The 17,751-nt window shown below is 47.0% G+C and overlaps 1 protein-coding gene across 4 annotated transcripts in view; it reads left to right on the top strand.

Moving 5' to 3' along the window:
- The window catches only part of CEP295 (centrosomal protein 295), a 721,329-nt gene that overhangs the window by 540,543 nt on the left and 163,035 nt on the right, over positions 1-17,751 (top strand). For all 4 annotated transcript variants that reach the window (XM_069639287.1, XM_069639289.1, XM_069639288.1 and 1 more), the window contains one exon: positions 7,268-7,427. In XM_069639287.1, the coding sequence (XP_069495388.1) occupies positions 7,268-7,427 (160 nt within the window). The remainder of the gene's footprint in view (positions 1-7,267; positions 7,428-17,751) is intronic.

Below are 17,751 nucleotides of genomic sequence, written 5' to 3'. Positions count from 1 at the left end.
CTCATCAACCAGCTCAAGAGGTCACGGTGCAGGATGATCCTTGTCGCACCTGCGTGGCCGAGGCAGATATGGTTCCCGGACCTTCTGGGCTTGTCAGCGTCCCCGTCAATCAAGCTGCCAGTGGACGCGGATCTTCTCTCCAGGGAAGGAGGCGCATTCCTCCATCACGACCCAAAGTCGCTGAACTTGCAGGCCTGGCTCCTGCAGCGTTAGAGTTTGGAGGATACGACATACCGGCCGACTGCAGAGAGGTTCTTGCAAAGGCCAGGGCGTCCTCAACTCTTAAATGCTATGGACACAAATGGAAGAGGTTCTCTGTCTGGTGCCACGCACAGAAGATTAACCCTCTACGGATTACGGCTCCCCAGGTACTGCCGTACCTTCTGACGCTGGCCAAGGCTGGACTGGTGCACGCGTCCATAAAGATTCATCTTGCTGCGATCTCCCGATACACCAGAACCACGGGCGGACGTCTTTGTGGTCTCATCGTCTGGTGAAAGAATTCATGAAGGGACTGTTCAGATGGTTCCCGCCGGTGAAGGCTCTGGCCCCAGTGTGGGAGCTCAACGTGGTGCTGACCAAGTTCATGGGACCTCCGTTCGAGCCTCTGCACTCGGCTCCGTTGAAGTTCTTGTCGTGGAAAAAGGCGTTTCTTGTGGCCATCACCTCCGCACGAAGAGTGGGAGAGATCCAGGCCCTTTCCTGCAAGCCCCCGTACTTGACTTTTCACGACACAAGGGTAGTGCTCAGGACGCACCCCTCCTTCATGCCCAAGTGCCGTCGGACTTCCACCTCAACGAACCCTTGGTGTTGCCTGTTTTCTTCCCGTCGCCTTCGTCGCCGGCCGAAAGGACTTTGCACTCGCTGGATGTGACTAGAGCGGTGAAGTTCTACATGGACCGCACGAAGTGTTTTCGGAAGACGTCACAACTTTTTGTGAACTTTGGACCTGTCAATCAGGGGAAGGCTCTCTCAAAGGCCTCCATTTCCAGATGGCTCTCCGGCTGTATCATGTACTTTCATCGGTTGGCAAACCGACCGCTGCCTGGCCGTCCGAGAGCCCATTCCACCAGAGCGATCGCAGCTACCACGGCGTTCCTATCTGGTGTGCCCTTGCTGGACATCTGCAGGGCTGCTACGTGGAGGTCGACGCATACCTTCACGAAATTCTACTGCGTCGATCGGGATTCCAGTGAGGAGTCCAGGGTCGGCCAAGCAGTGCTGCGCAACCTGTTCGCCTAAGGTGAACCTGGTGAGGAGGTAAGAATTGCTTAATGTTGAGTTTGATGTAATGCTTAATGTTGAGCCGTTGCCACCTCCCGTGGTTGTGCATGTGTGTACTGCTATGTATTCTTTATTCACAAGCATGTGAATCCATGCCAGACCCCATGCTGGAGAAGGAACAAGTTACTTACCTGTAACTGTTCCCCAGCATGGGTCTGGCATGGATTCACATGCGAACCCTCCCGCCTACCCCTCTGCGGCTCTTCACTTGGTCATACTGCCACTTCACGTGCTACCAGATCTGAAGATGGCTGCCAGAGGCTGGGCTTAGGTAGAGGGCAGCCATTGGCTGTGGTCAGTATGACGCAGAGATCAGTGATTGGTTACTACTACGAAAGACAGATCAGAAACGAAACTGATACTGATTTTTTCTTTACCGAGGATTCCCAGCCTGACGACGGGGAATATTCATGAGCATGTGAATCCATGCCAGTCCCATGCTGGAGAACAACAGTTACAGGTAAGTAACTTGTTCCTTGTGTGTGTGAGCCAGAGGAGGGGGCTGGGACTGTCTGGTCCCAGTCCACATCCTCTGGCACCTGGAAGTCTATTGCTGGATGGATGTGTTGAACCGTGGTGGTCCAGGATTGGACAACCCTGGGCTATTTGAATGTTGCAGATCCTTACCATTGGTGGGCTTGGGCTAGCGCCCAACCTGAATCCAGGGTAAAAGGAGGGCTCCTGCAGCTATTTGACAGATCAGCGTTGCAACAGACTTCTTCAAAGAAGAGCAGTGCTCTGGTGACCTGAGAGGGAACCAGTTTTGACCCTCGCTTGTGGATCCACACCTTGAAAGCCTGTTTGGGCTATCCCACTGCAGCCGTTGCCATTTAGAGCAGAGCCTTGGAGTAAAAAAATATCCACTTTATGCCATATGTTGCCTATCCTCACAATGTCAGCCTTCTCACGACAAAGGAAGCAGAACTGGGACTGCCTCTGTGTTCACTGCTGAAAGATTGCCTGTCGCCATTTTACTGTGAGGACTTCTGCTGGAATCCTCCTTCTGCAATCCTGAAAGGTGTCCTGAAGGGTCGGCACCACTGAAGTCTTGCATCTTTTCTACTTTTGGGGGCTGATCTTTTAGAAGTTGCCTGGAACCTTCTGGTGAGAACTACTGCCAGCTCCCGACATGAAGTGATTTCTGCAACCGTGACCCCTGGGCTTCACTCACCCCGACCAAGGACAGAGGATTGGAGCCCCAGTGAATTCCAGCAGACCTCCAGTGCCACTTGGAAGAATCTGAGTGAGGGGGATTCTGCAGGGGGCAAAGGGGTCAAGTGAACATACCTTATGGGAGACCAGGGGGAACAGAAATAGGTAACATTGGTTGTAGAGCCCTTATTGCTAAATATCCTCTTTCCTGGCCTTTGGTCGTCAAACCTGGTCTAAGGATCCTTTCCTAGGACATAACTTATGAACAGGATAGAGTGGAGTACTTGTGTAACTTGAAGTAAATGCTTACCTTGCTTTAAAGAAAGATTGTCACATGCACCGCCCACTGCATCAGTTCTGAAATACCTTGCCCATGGTGGAACCTTTCATTTTGGGCACATGGAACCATATATCATAGGGCTGGAATTCATAAGATAGAACTGGGCATGTGATAATTCTATTTAATGAAACTGTTTTACCTGCATTTTATTACTCGCATGTTGACTACTGGTATTTAATGACTATGCAATCTTATTTCTAAGGGTGAATGTATATATCTGTGATATATGGTTTTTAACTAGACTACTTTAACCTGTTTTTTTTTTTATGCGTGGTGTTTAGAAAGGCCTAATAAATAATAGTATTTTCATATACTCACTAACTTGAATTATTGGTGGTGTTCTATGTGGACTCATTGTAGCCCTAGACCACTCACACTTTTCCTGAGATTACACAGTGACTGTTATTCCACTCTACCTTGATTTGGGTTTTCAATAACCGCTGTGTCCACCCCATTAACCATACATAGGGTGGCCTCCTTGGATCCTTCCCCAGGGCCCGGTTTTTGGAAATCCATTTTAACACTAAACTATGCATCATTTGATTGGTCAATGTTAGGCGAGTTTTCCTAAAGTCTACCAGCACCCGAGACACTATAAAATTATCCCTGCCATACAGGCCCCAACTCTTGGTATAAGTCTGTACTACCCACAGGTTTGGTAGAATGGCAGGCAAGCCAGGCTTAACTTATGAGGAGGATGTGAGCTGTAGGTAAGTACAATGAACCCAGTCAATACATTAGCCCACACTGGAAGTTATAATAAAATATACATTTATTTTATATACACACGGCAAGATAAGTAAATACGATTTTAGACTAACCAACACAAATAGAAAACATTAGCAACACTTTTCCAGGTGACTGCTTCAATAGTAGTGACTTGCACCAGTAATGAGCACAGTAAAATGGCAGTGTCATTCATTTGCAAAGGTGACTCCTTTCTTATTTCACCATTTCTTGTGCGGTTGTCCTTTGTTAGCCCTTCTTCTAACATAAGGTACTGTGGGGTGAAAAGGTATATACCTTACCTTGAACCAAGAAGTGACTGGAGTGTGTGAAGGTGTCCAGAGTCTCCACTCTACTTCTGACCTAAGTGAGTCCTTTTGCAGGTTCTCCATCGGTGTATTGAATTGCCAAGTATCCTTTCCTAGAAACTAAAAGTATCCCTAGGAACTTTTGATATGCTGCTTCTTAAGACTTTGAATCCAAACCGAGCTGACTTTTTCTTATAGTTAGGGATTGGACTTTTAAAGTTAGTTTGCCTGAAAAGTGTCTCTAGAACGTTAAGCTCTGTTGCCGTTTGATTAACCAACCTTTTTCCTTCCTAAAAGACAATGTGGTTTTGCTAACTAAATACAATTACTGTGTATATCTTTGTCTTAACGCGAGTGCACGGTCGTACCAATAATACAGTAGAACTGTCAGTGTCATACTCTGTAACAAGTGTACCGCAAGCAATTACCACTGAAGTAGTGGCCTTCAATACATGCAAACCAAATGTTGAATACCTTATTACACCTTAACATCGGTAATTTACAGTATTTAAATCAAGAGGGGTAAATTAGAGCTGTAGCAATGAAATTCGTAAATACAAGTGACCAAGTAACACACTCAAGGCTTCAGTTATAAATAGTTATTTACTTAACATCAATTCATCAATTTTTAAATAAGCATAGATATAGAACACTGTAAATATACTTTAAAATACTTTTCAGAATCAAACAAGTTAGTGGATACTCTTTGGATATGCGTCTTACACAATTCCTACACCCTGAGGTGACTTAATTTACAACAACAGTAATGGCATTTACATATCACACTGGTTATACTTTTTTAGATTCTGAGGTCGCAGAAAGGAAATGTTTAAGGAAGGAAAAGGTTAAACAGGTTCTCAGTATATGTGAGGACAACTAAATCTTCCAATGAAATCTAGACAAGCCTTTCCCAGCAGTAACAGTCTAAAAAAATAAATAAAAGTAACCACCTATGAGGGACAAACAATATCCGTCAATGGGCTAGAAGGTTCTGCAAGGAGCCAGGACAGCCAAAGTCAATTGGAACACAGTCTATGGAGCTGAGGCACTTCTTGGATAAAAAGTCTTGCACAAAGTTAGAGAGTTTGTAGAAAAATCACTTGTAGGGTCACAAGCTGTTAAGCCTGTGAAAAGCAGAGTTGGAATCAACTCTAAAGGTAAGCCACTGCAAGTCTCAACTGAGAAAAGCACAGTTCAAAGATACTGGGGTAAGTACCCCAAGTCTAAACAGTACCTCTGGTTTGAAGAAGTGGTCCAACTGGTTTCTGTCCGGTTGAAGTGATGCAGATCCTGAGCCTCAGTTGTGGGGACAAGAGTGAGGACGTCTGGAGATCTCCTGCAGCGGCACTTTGGAGGTCGTCTGTAGCTACAGGCTCTTTTCGGTTCAGCGACACTTTGCGGTTTCAGCACTTAGTAAACCGCACCGTCGCAGATCTCGGGTAGCGGTTGGGCTTCCTTCACTCCTTGGGTCCTGCGCTTTGGTGAGGGACTAAAGCTCTGGTCGTCCTGCTTCTGGAGGGTCCTTGGGCGACTCCTGGAGCCTTCTGGCTGGATTTCAGACATTGCACTCCACTACGGATTTCTTGACCGTGGCACTCGGTTCTTGCAGCAGCAAAGGAGTACAGCCAGTAGGGCAAGATGGTCCAGTGGAGTTCATCTCTGGGTTAGTTGGTCCCACTAACCCAAGGGAAGAAGTCTTCCCTTCCGTAGCTTCTCTGTCGAATTGAAAAAGGAGTTTCAGCACAGCAATTCAAAGGTCCAGAACGATGCACTAAGCTTCGTTCACGGTTTCTTCGCTGGGTGTTTCTCCCAATGGTCGCCTCTGCCTCCAGTCCCAAAACCCTTGGTTTCTCCCATTCATGCACAGCCTAGGCTGTCAATCACACAGCAGGGTGGCTGTCCTAAAAGGACAGCCAGCCAATCCGGTTGCATTCAGGCATTCCTAGAGACAAAGGACAGGGGAGTTTCAGGAGCCTCCCTCACATCCTGCCTTTCCAGACACACTGGAGCCAGAGGCGGGCTTCAGGCCTGAAGCCCGCCAAAGGGAAAACGGACAAAGTGCTGAAACCTGGCTCAACGCACAGAATAAAACCCAAGAAAGACCTCCCAAACACAAATTGGCAAAAAAAGCCGACCAGGGCCATTTTGACGATTTGCCCACCCATGGGTGCTGTACTGCAGCTGAGGGTTCGGTTTTGTACAAAAAGACTATCTAAACGGTCGCATGTACAAAAAGTTTTAAGTTCGAACTTTTGGTGCTAGCATTGCAGGTAAGTTTACAAAATAAAACCTGGGGGTGTCCCCCGCAACACCCCGCTCACTATACTGTGTGGACACCCCCGCAGCACACCGGCGAGAAGAAAAAAAAAAGGGGGCTCCTGTGGATTCGAGGGTTCAGCCTGCAGTAGAAAAGCACAATGGTAGGAAAATTAAACCACTGCCACCAGCCATTTAAAGTAGTGAGGGTAACAAAAAAAATACATGTAGGATAAGGGGCTACTAGGTAACCCCCTCACTCCAGCACTACACATAAGATGTGGTGTGCTGGACATACAAAGGGAAAAAAGCTAAGTAAAGTCAATTTCACTTTACTATTCTTGGGAACACTAGTTCACACACGGAAAGGTATTTAAAGGATATCACTGTGACACTGCACTGAAGGTGCTGTCACCCTACAAAAAGTAGATGCCTATGGAGTTTGTCAGACTCCAAAAACAGCGGAAACACATAATCCAAATCAGTTCAAAACACATGAGAGTGAGACAAAGGGCTCACTCCAGGGTTAAAAATAAAGTCCTAAAGTCAAGCAAAAGAGCTGGGGGTCTCTAGCTCTAAGGTGGGAGGAATTAGCACAGAAATGAGAATGCCCCCTAACAGCATCTACTTTCCATTCCATATTTGCTGAGGGATGCAAGTTTGATAAACTACTTCCAACAGTAAATAACAACCAACATTTGACATTATTTTGATTTAGAATTGTTGAATTGTAAATGTGCTGCATCTATCCATTATTCAGTAGCCAAGTGGCAAAGGCACAGGCAAGGGGATGCCTTCCTCCATCTACACAGATGGGTACAATTGTGTCTCTTTGGCTTACTAATGGACGAGGACGACATAACCAGAAGCTAGATTTCCTTGCGGTTGCATTTAAGCTTTGAAAAGTAATGGTGATCTAATTCCATTTAGTCTGCCAGGCTTACAGGAACTGGGGAGGAATTTGCATCTCCAATTTAAACTACTGGATGTCTATATGAAAGAAAAGAATGAACCGATTTAGATCCACTCCCTCCATTCCCATATTTACGCTGTGACAATGTAACTGTTCATGATATGTTATTTGAATTGTTTTTTATATGTATTGTGCGATGTAAAGCTATTGGAAAATATGGATTAAATGCTTTTATTTTTAGCGCAACTGAACTTCTATTGACTTTCAACTCTTCATTTTTTCTTTTAGAGTTCTGAGTTATCCATAAAGAGTAAACGCAACCTGCCTTGCAAAAGTCCAGTTTCTGTAGAACAGGACAGCAATGTCTTGACGTCCCCCCTAATTTCGGAGAAGGAACAAAGCACTGTTGCACCTTTAGTGGATTTATTTGGTGGCAATATCAGCCTTGGTATGTGCTCTTTGGTTCAACCTGTAACAGAAGAGTTGTCAACATTTTATATCTTCTTAATTGTTTTCTGGGTGGTTAAAGTATTTCTTTCTGGAATAACAGAAATGTGAGCATGGTATTTAAAGAAAATATCCGTTTTAGTTTTTGTTGTAAAATTCTTTTTAATACTAGACAGAGAGCTCTTAAGTAATCATGCAAAGTTTTTCTTGGTAGTGCAATTCTTGTTTACCGGGAGGATGGCTCAGAGGCAACACTTATGTCTTGGAAGTAAGACAACGCATAGCAACACAGGTTCGAATCGCGAGCTCGCGCTTAGAAACCCCGGTATTAAGCGCATTATAAAAGAACAATTATAATTATAACCTACTTGTCTCCAAGAAAATTAAATTCGTTTAATGCTCTACCAATTTTATCTGTATTCTTCCTTTTGCTATTAATACTTAGCTGGGGTCATAGAAATATGGACATATGCCGTCCTGCCCCAGCATTCATTCTGTGTCTCCCATGTCTGTCTCATGCCTATTGAAACAGAGGCACATATGGTCTTTATACTGCTTGATTATGAGACACATTCACTCTTCGACTGTTTGTTTCCTGCATTCACCACATTAGCACTGAATCTCATCCAACTGCTGTCACTCATTCCTTGAAGAAATATTGCAGGCTACAGCTAAATTTCCCCTTTGTTAAAACGCAAGAACGTTTTAGAAATGTTTTTCTAGTTTTTTTAATCTTTTTATTTACTCAAGGTATTTTACTATCATTTTTTTTTTACGATTACACCTACAATTCTTTTAAATCTTTAAGATGTTAGAGCTCAGACCCCGCACCATTTAAAACTCATGTAGCTTTTGGAAATGTAAAGGAAGACATGTAATGGTCTATACAAATTGGCAACAAAGTCTTTCAGGTATAACTTTGTTTGCCCTTCTGAGCAATAGTCTTGATGCTGGCCTCTGGTCTCCCAATAGGTGCCTCGAGTTGTTCTTGTAGCAATGTTTAACATCTTAGTACCATCCCAGATCAGTTTTTATTAAATATTTGCAACAGGTTAGAAGCACATGGCAATATCACTGCTGAAGCTTTGGAGCTACCCATGATGCCTTTGCTTTAGAAACCCTCATCAGATACAAGGCATCTTTTCATGATTTTCAACACTTTTGTTAAACCAAAATAACTTTTCAAAGCCATGTAGTTAAAATCATCTTCATCTATGAACATGAATTCATTATACCTTGTTAAATAGGCACCACCCCTTTCAAAGCAGCACTGCCAGTTCTGTGGACAAGCGATCTCTGAATGTTGTGCCCCAATAGATATTCCTATAGAAATCAGCTGTGGCAATTTCTTAAAAATGGTGCCGTCGGGCAGTTCATAACATAATGTCCACAGTTCTCTCATTCCCTCCAAGTAACGCAAGCAGGAACTTTGGTTTCAGTTCCCAGAAATCAGTGACTCCTGTCAGTCGCTTTATCAGTTATATCTAGGGGCATGAACTCTAGTACCCAGCTGGCAATGGTACTTCATTCAGGTTTATTCACAGAGGAAAATCTGTAACTGAACACTTAATTTCCCTGCTCTTGGTTAAATCTCCATCTGCTGGGCTTGGGGACCTGAACGTCAATTCCCAGCATGCAGTAATACTCATTTCAATATTGCTGAAATCTGCATTTCTCACTTCGCTCTGTCCCTTCAGAGTGACTTCTGATACTGCTGCCTCCTGACGTTCTGCCAACGTCTCTCTTCCACTCTCTGGTCATCTCACCAGCTCTCCTCCTCTCTAGTATTTGATCTCTGTACAGCTGCCTTCTGTCATCCTTTGGCTTTTCAACCCCAGAATATTACATCAAGGTCTGCCATAGATAAAACATTCCCTCGGGGGCCTAAGCCAGCACTCCATTCACACCCCAGGCAAACACCCAGGATTTGGAGTTCAGCCAATTAGGCTGGCTTTAAAAAAACCCTAACAGTTCCACCCGCAGAGGATGCATATTGAATATGCCTGAGACAGAAAGGCAGGCTTACACAGTTTAAACCACACTACAGGGTGCAGGGTTGCCCCCAGGAAAAGGCTATGTCCCCACAACAGCCATTTTAGATCTAGCTTGTGGTCCCCACAGACAGTCCAAAAAACAAAATGGCCATGAGCAGGACTCACAAAAATGCATTGGTACCCAAAGGGCTCCTATATAGACTGTGACGAATCCAGGGAATTTGTCCCCTCTCCCCAAGGAGAGCCACTTCCTTTGGAACTAGGGAGGGGAACCTGCTAAGCTTAACCCCCATAGGAGGCAGAGCAAGCGGGATCTCACCGTGGGTGACCCCATATTATAGGACAGGAAATCCCTAGAAAAGGATATAGATTATCCTCCTTGTTAGTAAAGATTTCCCTTTTTCTAACTTTCCCTCTATAGTTCCCTATCAAACCTCATTCTTTTCTATCTGTTTATTCCTGTTCTAACTTTTTGAAGGGAAGTAAATCCTTCAGACACACTTCCCTTGCCTTTTGTTCATTGTTATGGGGAACTGATTAGTCTTTGGGTCATCAGTACTGGGAAACTTTGTTTCTCTTTTGGATTCTTGTACTGTTTAACATTGCACACATCACCTTACGGTATGACACTAGCGTTTTTCACATGGGACTTTTGGTTACTTGTGTATGTGCCCTAATGACAAGCTGGTGGCAGCAGGTACATTCTTACTGGTTTTGCATTATTTTTGGTGTGCACATTTCCGTTTACCATGTATGGCTACTAAATCCCTCCAAAAAACAGCAGCCTGCTGAATTTCCAAAGATTACTCTTGAAGTGGCCAAGCCGGCGAAGCCCTGTTTGACTACCTGATCGGCAAATACCCTAAGCGATGCTTCAGCTCTTGGACTAGTGGGATTAGCTATTTTCAGTCTTCTTGAGAATCCTGCTATTCTGAGCCTTCGGAAGTGTCCCTGAACTGCTTGCTGGACAGACCACATCTCTCACAGGCTACTTTGAAGAAGCGTTGCCATTCGATGTGCAAGCTCATAACATCAGTGATTGTCAGCATGGGCCAGAAGTCTGCAACTCCCTGAATTCCAACATCCCAGCAACAAGGGATCCTGTCCTGGAGCAGCTTCTGTGAGCGCGACTGGAAGGAGACATGTCGTTGACTATGTGCAGAAATAGCTGGAATCCGCCTTTATTCAACCTGTGAAGTGTCCTGACAAGGCCTGCTTTGTTGTTTCTTGCATTTCTTCACGGCTGAGGTTGCAGCTGCACCCAACAGGAAGAATCTGCCAACTTGGGCACCGGAACCAGCACCTGAACAAGCCTCCAGTGACCCCCAGACAATCCCTAATGACATCTTGGAAAATCAGAGTAAGAGAGGGGTTAGTGAACTCTGTGGATCTCCCGTTCCCCCTCCCCCACACCCCCCACCATCCCATGTCCTCCATAGGATAACATTTAGAATAAGTCCCTTTGTCTCCTGTGCCATTCCACTCAACTTCTGGTTCTCTAACCTGGGTCGAATAACTTGAAATATAAAAAAACATTAACTTGGCTTTAGTGAAATTGTTGAACATTTTTTAACTATCACCAACACAAGCAAATTACAACTTACCTGCAGAGACTCCATTCTGGGGGGAAACATTGTGGTTCCTGTGGCACACAAGGCCCCATGCCTCAGTGTTTAGACTGCTTAAGTTAGGTTACTGACTTGTGGCGTAGTTCCATCATTTATCAATTGAATCTAATCTACTTATCTGCTTTGCAGTTGTATGTTTGAACCTATTGTGAATGTATATATTTGTATCATAGAGTGTTGTACATTAATATCACTTTTTGGGTTCATTTTCCAGTTGCTCAGAAAGCCTATAATAAATAACTATGCTTTATACTTGCTGTCTAAATTTAATTGTGTGCCATACTGTGTAGACTCATTGAGGGCCACTGCCTCACTTACACTATTCTGAAAATAAACCTTGACTGCTCATCCATGACCCTTGACTGGGATTTGGAAAACCTGAGTTCCCTGTTCTATAAATCCATCTCGACATGGAGACAACATGAAGATAATTGGGGAAGCAGAAGGAACCTCTTAAATTAGGTCTCACGTTCTCAATTTCTGTGAAGACCTGATGACAGAAGTCCCAGATGAACCGATGTCTTTATTCATTTTAGTAAACTGGCTTAGTCTTAATAGACCAGCCAGGGAGGTTTGTAAATATTACATCCTTTGACTGCCAATGGAGGGAAAGGCTTTTTTGGAATGCCGCCTAGCTCTCTCTGAAGGCAGCAACAAAAATACAATAGTTGATTATAATAACCAAGAAATAACTCCTGTTCTGCTTTATGCCTCTCCCACAAACTGTCCCCACTACCTGAGGTCTTCTAGTACAGAATGTGAAGAAAGCTGCCAGGAAGGGAGCAGGAGGCCCACCACAACACTGAGGGAACCACAAAAGGTAATCCAAAAACTGGGACTCCTAAAGCAAAATGGAGAAAGCGCAAGGACCCAAACCCGGGACGAAGACACTTTCTGTAAGCGGCTTCCCCAATACAGTCACAGGTTTACAAACAAGGGATTTGCGGTTCAGATACCGGTTCATGGGATCAATCACCACAGATCCGAGCCACTAAGATACCGTTCCAAAATAGACTAAACCAAAAGGGTAATCTACCTCGATCCTTTGCAGCAGTACAAAGTGCAAAACTCCTTCCAAATATATCTCCCTAAAGCCAAAATGTAATCCAAAAAGGAGTCTGAAATCCCTCAGCACAGCGAGGATGAAGAACAAGGTTGTTGCTACCACTTGCGATGCACAGTCGAGAAGTGCCATTGTCTTATTTGTTTGCCTATTTATTTGTGTTATAGGCGTGGTATGTGGCTTCTGCATCTTGTAACAACCATGCAGAGATAACCTCATACGCTCAGAGAGATTGGCAATCCAGTCTTTGTGCTTAATCCACCAACAGGGCAGTGCCAATAGGTGCCTGACAACTTCTTTGATACACACATAGACTCCAATGTTTGGAAAACAATTATAAATTGGGACCAGTGGCAGGGGGCACATCCTGTGTCATCTGCATTCCTTGTCAGTCCCCCATATGCCATGGAGTTGTTGGAACACAGATTATAATTTTTCCAATGTATCATTAATTTATTGCAATTTGTACTATAATAAATCACTGTGGTTCACCCTATTCTTCATCATGTGGTCTGGCATGTATTCACATGCTCATGAATATTCCCCGTCAGGCTGGGAATCCTCAGTAAAAGAAAAAAATGTAACTTTAGCTTTAAAACTATATTTCTCCTCTAAACCAATCACTGTCCTCTGGGTCGTACTGCCCCCATCTAATGACAGTCCTCTCCCTGAGCGCCACTCCTGGTGCCCATCTTCAGATTTTTACTTCACGCTTCAGTGTTGGGAGTCCTCTTGTTGCTCCCTGAGCTATCTTTCATATTTTGAGTGTTTTTCTTTTCAAACATTTTGACAGATTTTTGTGTCATTGGTCGACTGGAGATCGATCCGGGAGCGGGGATGCGCTGTCGCCGAAGATCATATTACATTGCGGATCCTCAGCGAGTTTTCAGAAGGCCAGGGCTTGGGGCCTACTTCGAACCTTTTCACCATGACCGAAGAAAAGAGATGTCTCGTCAAACGCTGCGTGAAGTGTGGATTGAGGAATGTGTATGTCGAAGATGGACACCACAAATGTATGTATTGCCTGCATCCCGACTATGATGAGGGATGCAAGGTTTGACATTGATTTTCAAAATTACAAATCGCTACAGCAGGCTGGTGGCCTTGTTGAAATCGGGTAGCCCTCTGACTCTGTTCCAGGGCATTGTCATGCTTCCCCCAGGAACGACCGGTCCCAGGAACAAACTCCCTCAGAAAAGAGGTCGAGGTCCTTTGAGAACGCCCCACTTCCGGGGGTCCAAAAGAAGGCCAAACTGCATGATGATGTTGATCCCGCTGGGTTCACCACGTCTGCGGGTCCCTGCACGGGAAGGACGATGTTGTCACCAACTACTTCTACGGCAAGCCCACTGGTGGGGAGCGCTCCCTCGAAGAGAAAGTCCTGGTCGAAACTCAGTTTACCATCGCTGGATAAGGCATCGAAAGGTGGCCCTTCGCTGCACCCATCAGCGATGCCATCATCAGCGGTTCAGCTGGGCAGAAAGACTTAATCATCGGCACCCACGACCATGTCACTGAAGGCTGCAACCACCCAGTCGACGGCCATCACTACTTCATCGAAGGGGGGGACTGGACATGAAGGTGGTGTCCAGTCACGAAGACAGCTACTCCTAGAGTGTCACTGCCACTAAGGCGTGAGGTAGCTGTTGCAGCGCCTGCGAAGGCTCCTGGAAAGAGGACCGCTCCCCTGGCAGCTCTGCCCCAGAAGTCTCAGGAGAGGGGAAGAGGTAAGGCTCCTGCCCATCCTAAGGGTACGAGCCTTCGGGCTGTCCCGTAGAAGCAAGTGCAGATTTATACCAGCTCGGACAAGGGCGAGGATGATCTGCCCTTAGATTACTCAGACCACGAAGGGGGTCATGGACCCGTCTCAGTGGGGTGGGGGTCTATGTTCACCGACTCGCCAAAGAAGGCACATCAGTCCTGAACCGCCACCACTTGTACTGGACATACTGACAACGCTGCACACATTGTTCTCGGAAATCCAGCAAAGACTGCCTCCCACTACACAGTCAGCAGCCCGGGATTCCACCCCTGCGCAAGGCAAACAACCTTCCAGGCCCACGGCGTCACCGGACACCTCCACCTCGGGATTTGACCGCGACTGGGGATGCAGCAACAGACACAGACACAGATACGGACACCAAATAGGCAGATGGCTTTGTACTAGCAGACGTGGAGACGCTGGGTGCGGATGAACCCCACAGGGCCTCTAGACCAGATGAGGTCAGCTCTTTTGAGGCTATGATGTCCACAGCCTCGGAGCGGTTTTATCTGGTACCCGAAGAGACTAAAAAGGAAGGATTCCTTTACCAAAGACTTGAGTTCAGGTGGAAGACTATCCTGTCTGTCCCCTTACTGGCCAATGGCTGGGAGGAGAGCTTGGCCCTAATGAAGACCCTGGGTGCTGCGCCGCCCAAACGGGATAAACTCGAAGAAATACAAGGTCCCAGACTCGGCGCCCAATTGCCTGAGGTCTCAGTGGTTTTAACCGCTGCCAGAAAGCTATCTGCGAATCAGTCCTCTTCCATGGTGCCCCTTGATCAGGAGGGGAAGAAGCTGGACACGATGGGGGCAAAGGATTATCTACACTGCTGGCAGCACCATTAAAGCTGCTATCGCTCTGGCCATTTTGTCCCGCTATGACCGGTAGCTATGGTGTAAACTGGGCCCTATTCTGGACTTCTTGCCTGATGATCAAGTGGAAGCTCTGGCACTGTCACAGGAAGGGCAAGTCACCCAAGACCATGCCATTACAGTGGCAGTAGACCTTGCAGACACTGGTTTCTGGCAAATGGGCAACATAGTGTCCCTTCTGCGGCAGGGATGGCTCCAACTTCATACCAGACATTCAGTCCAAAGTGTTGGATATGCCATTTGATGGTGAGAACCTGTTTGGCAAGATCGTCGTCGAGTCTCTGCAAGTGATCAAAACAGACACGAGAGGAAAGCCTGGCAGGTCCTCCAACGGATATAACACCCCTTATTGTCACGCTTCCCGCTCCATGATGCAAGAGGCGTATATAGGTCGCAAACAGGCATATGGTAGCGGAGAACAGCTTCTGCGCTGCCTGCATGGCCCCCACACCAAAACGGGCCTGAACTGCCCACGGACTCGGGCCGGCTGGCGAGGTTTGTCAGCACGTGGAAGAACATCACCACCGGCAGATGGGTGCTGGATGCTCTTGGACTGGAGCACTTCTTGGAGTTCCAATGCGTGTCCTCGTTTTCCGCCTATGGCTCGACAAGTGCAGCACATAGAGCAGCTGCTGCAGGAGGTCCATGCCATGTTAAAAAAAGGGGCGATGGAGCTCGTCCCCCAGCGTCTACGGGGCTCTGTAGTGTACTCCATATACTTTCTGGTGCAAACGAAGACCGGCGGGTGAAGGCCGATCCTTGACCCGAGTTGCCTCAACGGGTACTTGAAGTCCCAGAAATTCAGGATGGTCATGTTGCAGCATGTGCTTGGCCAGCTGGAACAAGGCGACTTCCTGGCATTGCTGGATCTTGAGGACGCCTATTTCCTCATCCACCAGAAATACCGCAAATTCCTGCAGTTCATGGTACATGGATAACGCCATCAGTTCAGTGCGCTCCCCTTCGGCCTAAAGTCGACCCCTAGAGTCTTTACAAAGTGCTTGGCTCTGGTGACGGCGCACCTTAGTCTCTAGGGCATCCACGTCTACCCGGATCTGGACGATGGGCTTGTCCGATCCCGCTCCCACACGTTAGTGATCGAATACATGATGACCGTCTGTCTGCTGGCGGAGCTGGGATTTTCCATAAATGATCAGCAGTCCTGCTTGGAGCCATCGTCGCAGGAAGCTCTGTTTCTGGTTGCCCGACTCAACACAGTAACGTGTCTGGTGTTGCCCTCGGAAGAAAGGGTGATAGCCGTCCTAGGGAAGGTATAGCGCCTGTCTGTGCGGTCGGCTAAGGTGTGAGCCGTCAAGTCGTTGCTGGACATGATATCCTCCTGCATCAACCTAGTCATCTTTTGCAGACTGTAAATGAGACCTCTCCAGGAGTTTCTGGATGCGAGGTGGCTGCATGTCTCAGGATCATGGACTGACCAGATCACCTTCAGAGGAATTCCGACGGGGGTGCGCCCTCACTGCTCAGAAGGAGGTTCCATTCCAAGTCCCGCTGTTCCAGGAGACGTTCACCACGGATGCTTCCCTGGAAGGTTGAGAAGCCCACACTGACATTTGCACGCTGGAGACTGCAGGTAGAAAAGACTCTTCACATCAAGGTCCTGGAGCTTCGAGCGGTCTTCTGGGTGCTCAAATCCTTCCTGTCTTTGCTGAACGGCAAGGTGGTAATCTTCACAGACAACACCATCACCATGTTCTGCATCCGGAAGCAGGGCGAGACTTGCTCTCCAAGAAGGCCCAGGAACTGTGACGCTGGGCCCTTCATCAGGACATGTTTATCGTTCCTTTCCACCTGGTGGGCACCAAGAGCACCATTGCAAACTTGCTCAGCCCGGAGCTACGTTCTTGCCATGAATGGGAGCTTCGCCAGAAACAGTTGAATCGTATATTCCACTAATGTTCTCTCCAGCTCGACCTCTTTGCGACGGCGATGTACTCAGTGTCAGAGGTTGGCCAGCAGGTTCCCGCAGCTGAAAAGCATGGTGGATGCTTTCTCATCCACCCGTGGGAGGGACTCTTCCTTTATGCCTTTCCTCCGTTCCCACTCCTGCTACGAGTGATAAACGCACTCCTTGTCACTGCTCGATGATACCAGTCGCCCCAGCGTGGTCGCAGCAGATATGATACCCAGACCTGCTACGTCGGTCGATAGCACCATCAGGCTGCTGCTACTTCCGATCTTATTCTTTGCCAATGGAATGTAAGGACATCCTGGCCAGAGTTTCTTTCACGTTGAAGTGCTACAGCCATAAATGGAAGCGTTTCTCCGTATGGTGACGGGCACAGAAGGTCACTCCCCTGCATGTTAAGGCCCTACAGCTCCTGCCTTACCTGCTCTCCTTGGTCAAGGCTGGTCTGGCTCACACCTCTTATCAAGGTGCACTTGACTGCCATATCCTGTTACACCAAGTCACCGGGTGGGCCTTCCCTGTGGTCTGACAGACTCATCAAGGAGTTAATCAGGGGTCTCTTCGGGACTTTTCTGCTGGTGAAGGCTCTGGCTCGAGCTTAGGAACTCAATGCAGTAGTGACTAAGCTCATGGGGGCTCCCTTTGAACCAGTTCATCAGGTTCCCCTGAAGACAGCTTTGCTTGTGGTGATCACCTTGGTTAGGCGGGTCAGGGAGATCCAGGCCCTGTCCTGCAAACAGCCGTACTTACCCTTCCAAGCTACGAGGGTGGTACTGCGTACACACCCCACTTTTATGCCGAAAGTGCCGACGGAGTTCCACCCCAACAAGCCTTTGGTGGTGCTAGTCTTCCTGAATCAGTCGCTTGTGGTGGGGGAGCTACATTCGCTGGACGTTGCTTGTGCCTTGAAGTTTTAAGTGGCACGCACAAACAGTTTTTTTAAGATTGTTTGTCCATTTTGGACAAGTGAATCACAGAAAGACCTTGTCGAAGGCTTCCATCTCCAGGGGGCTCTGTCTGCATTGTGCAGTCATCGGCTTGCTAACAGACCTCTTCCGGGCCGGCTGAGAGCCCACTCC

Source organism: Ambystoma mexicanum, chromosome 7q, assembly GCF_040938575.1.
Source record: "Ambystoma mexicanum isolate Mex_15411 chromosome 7q, UKY_AmexF1_1, whole genome shotgun sequence".
Classification (NCBI taxonomy): Eukaryota; Metazoa; Chordata; class Amphibia; order Caudata; family Ambystomatidae; genus Ambystoma; species Ambystoma mexicanum.
Note: the sequence above shows the minus strand (reverse complement) of the source record. Positions and strands in the feature narration are given on the sequence as shown.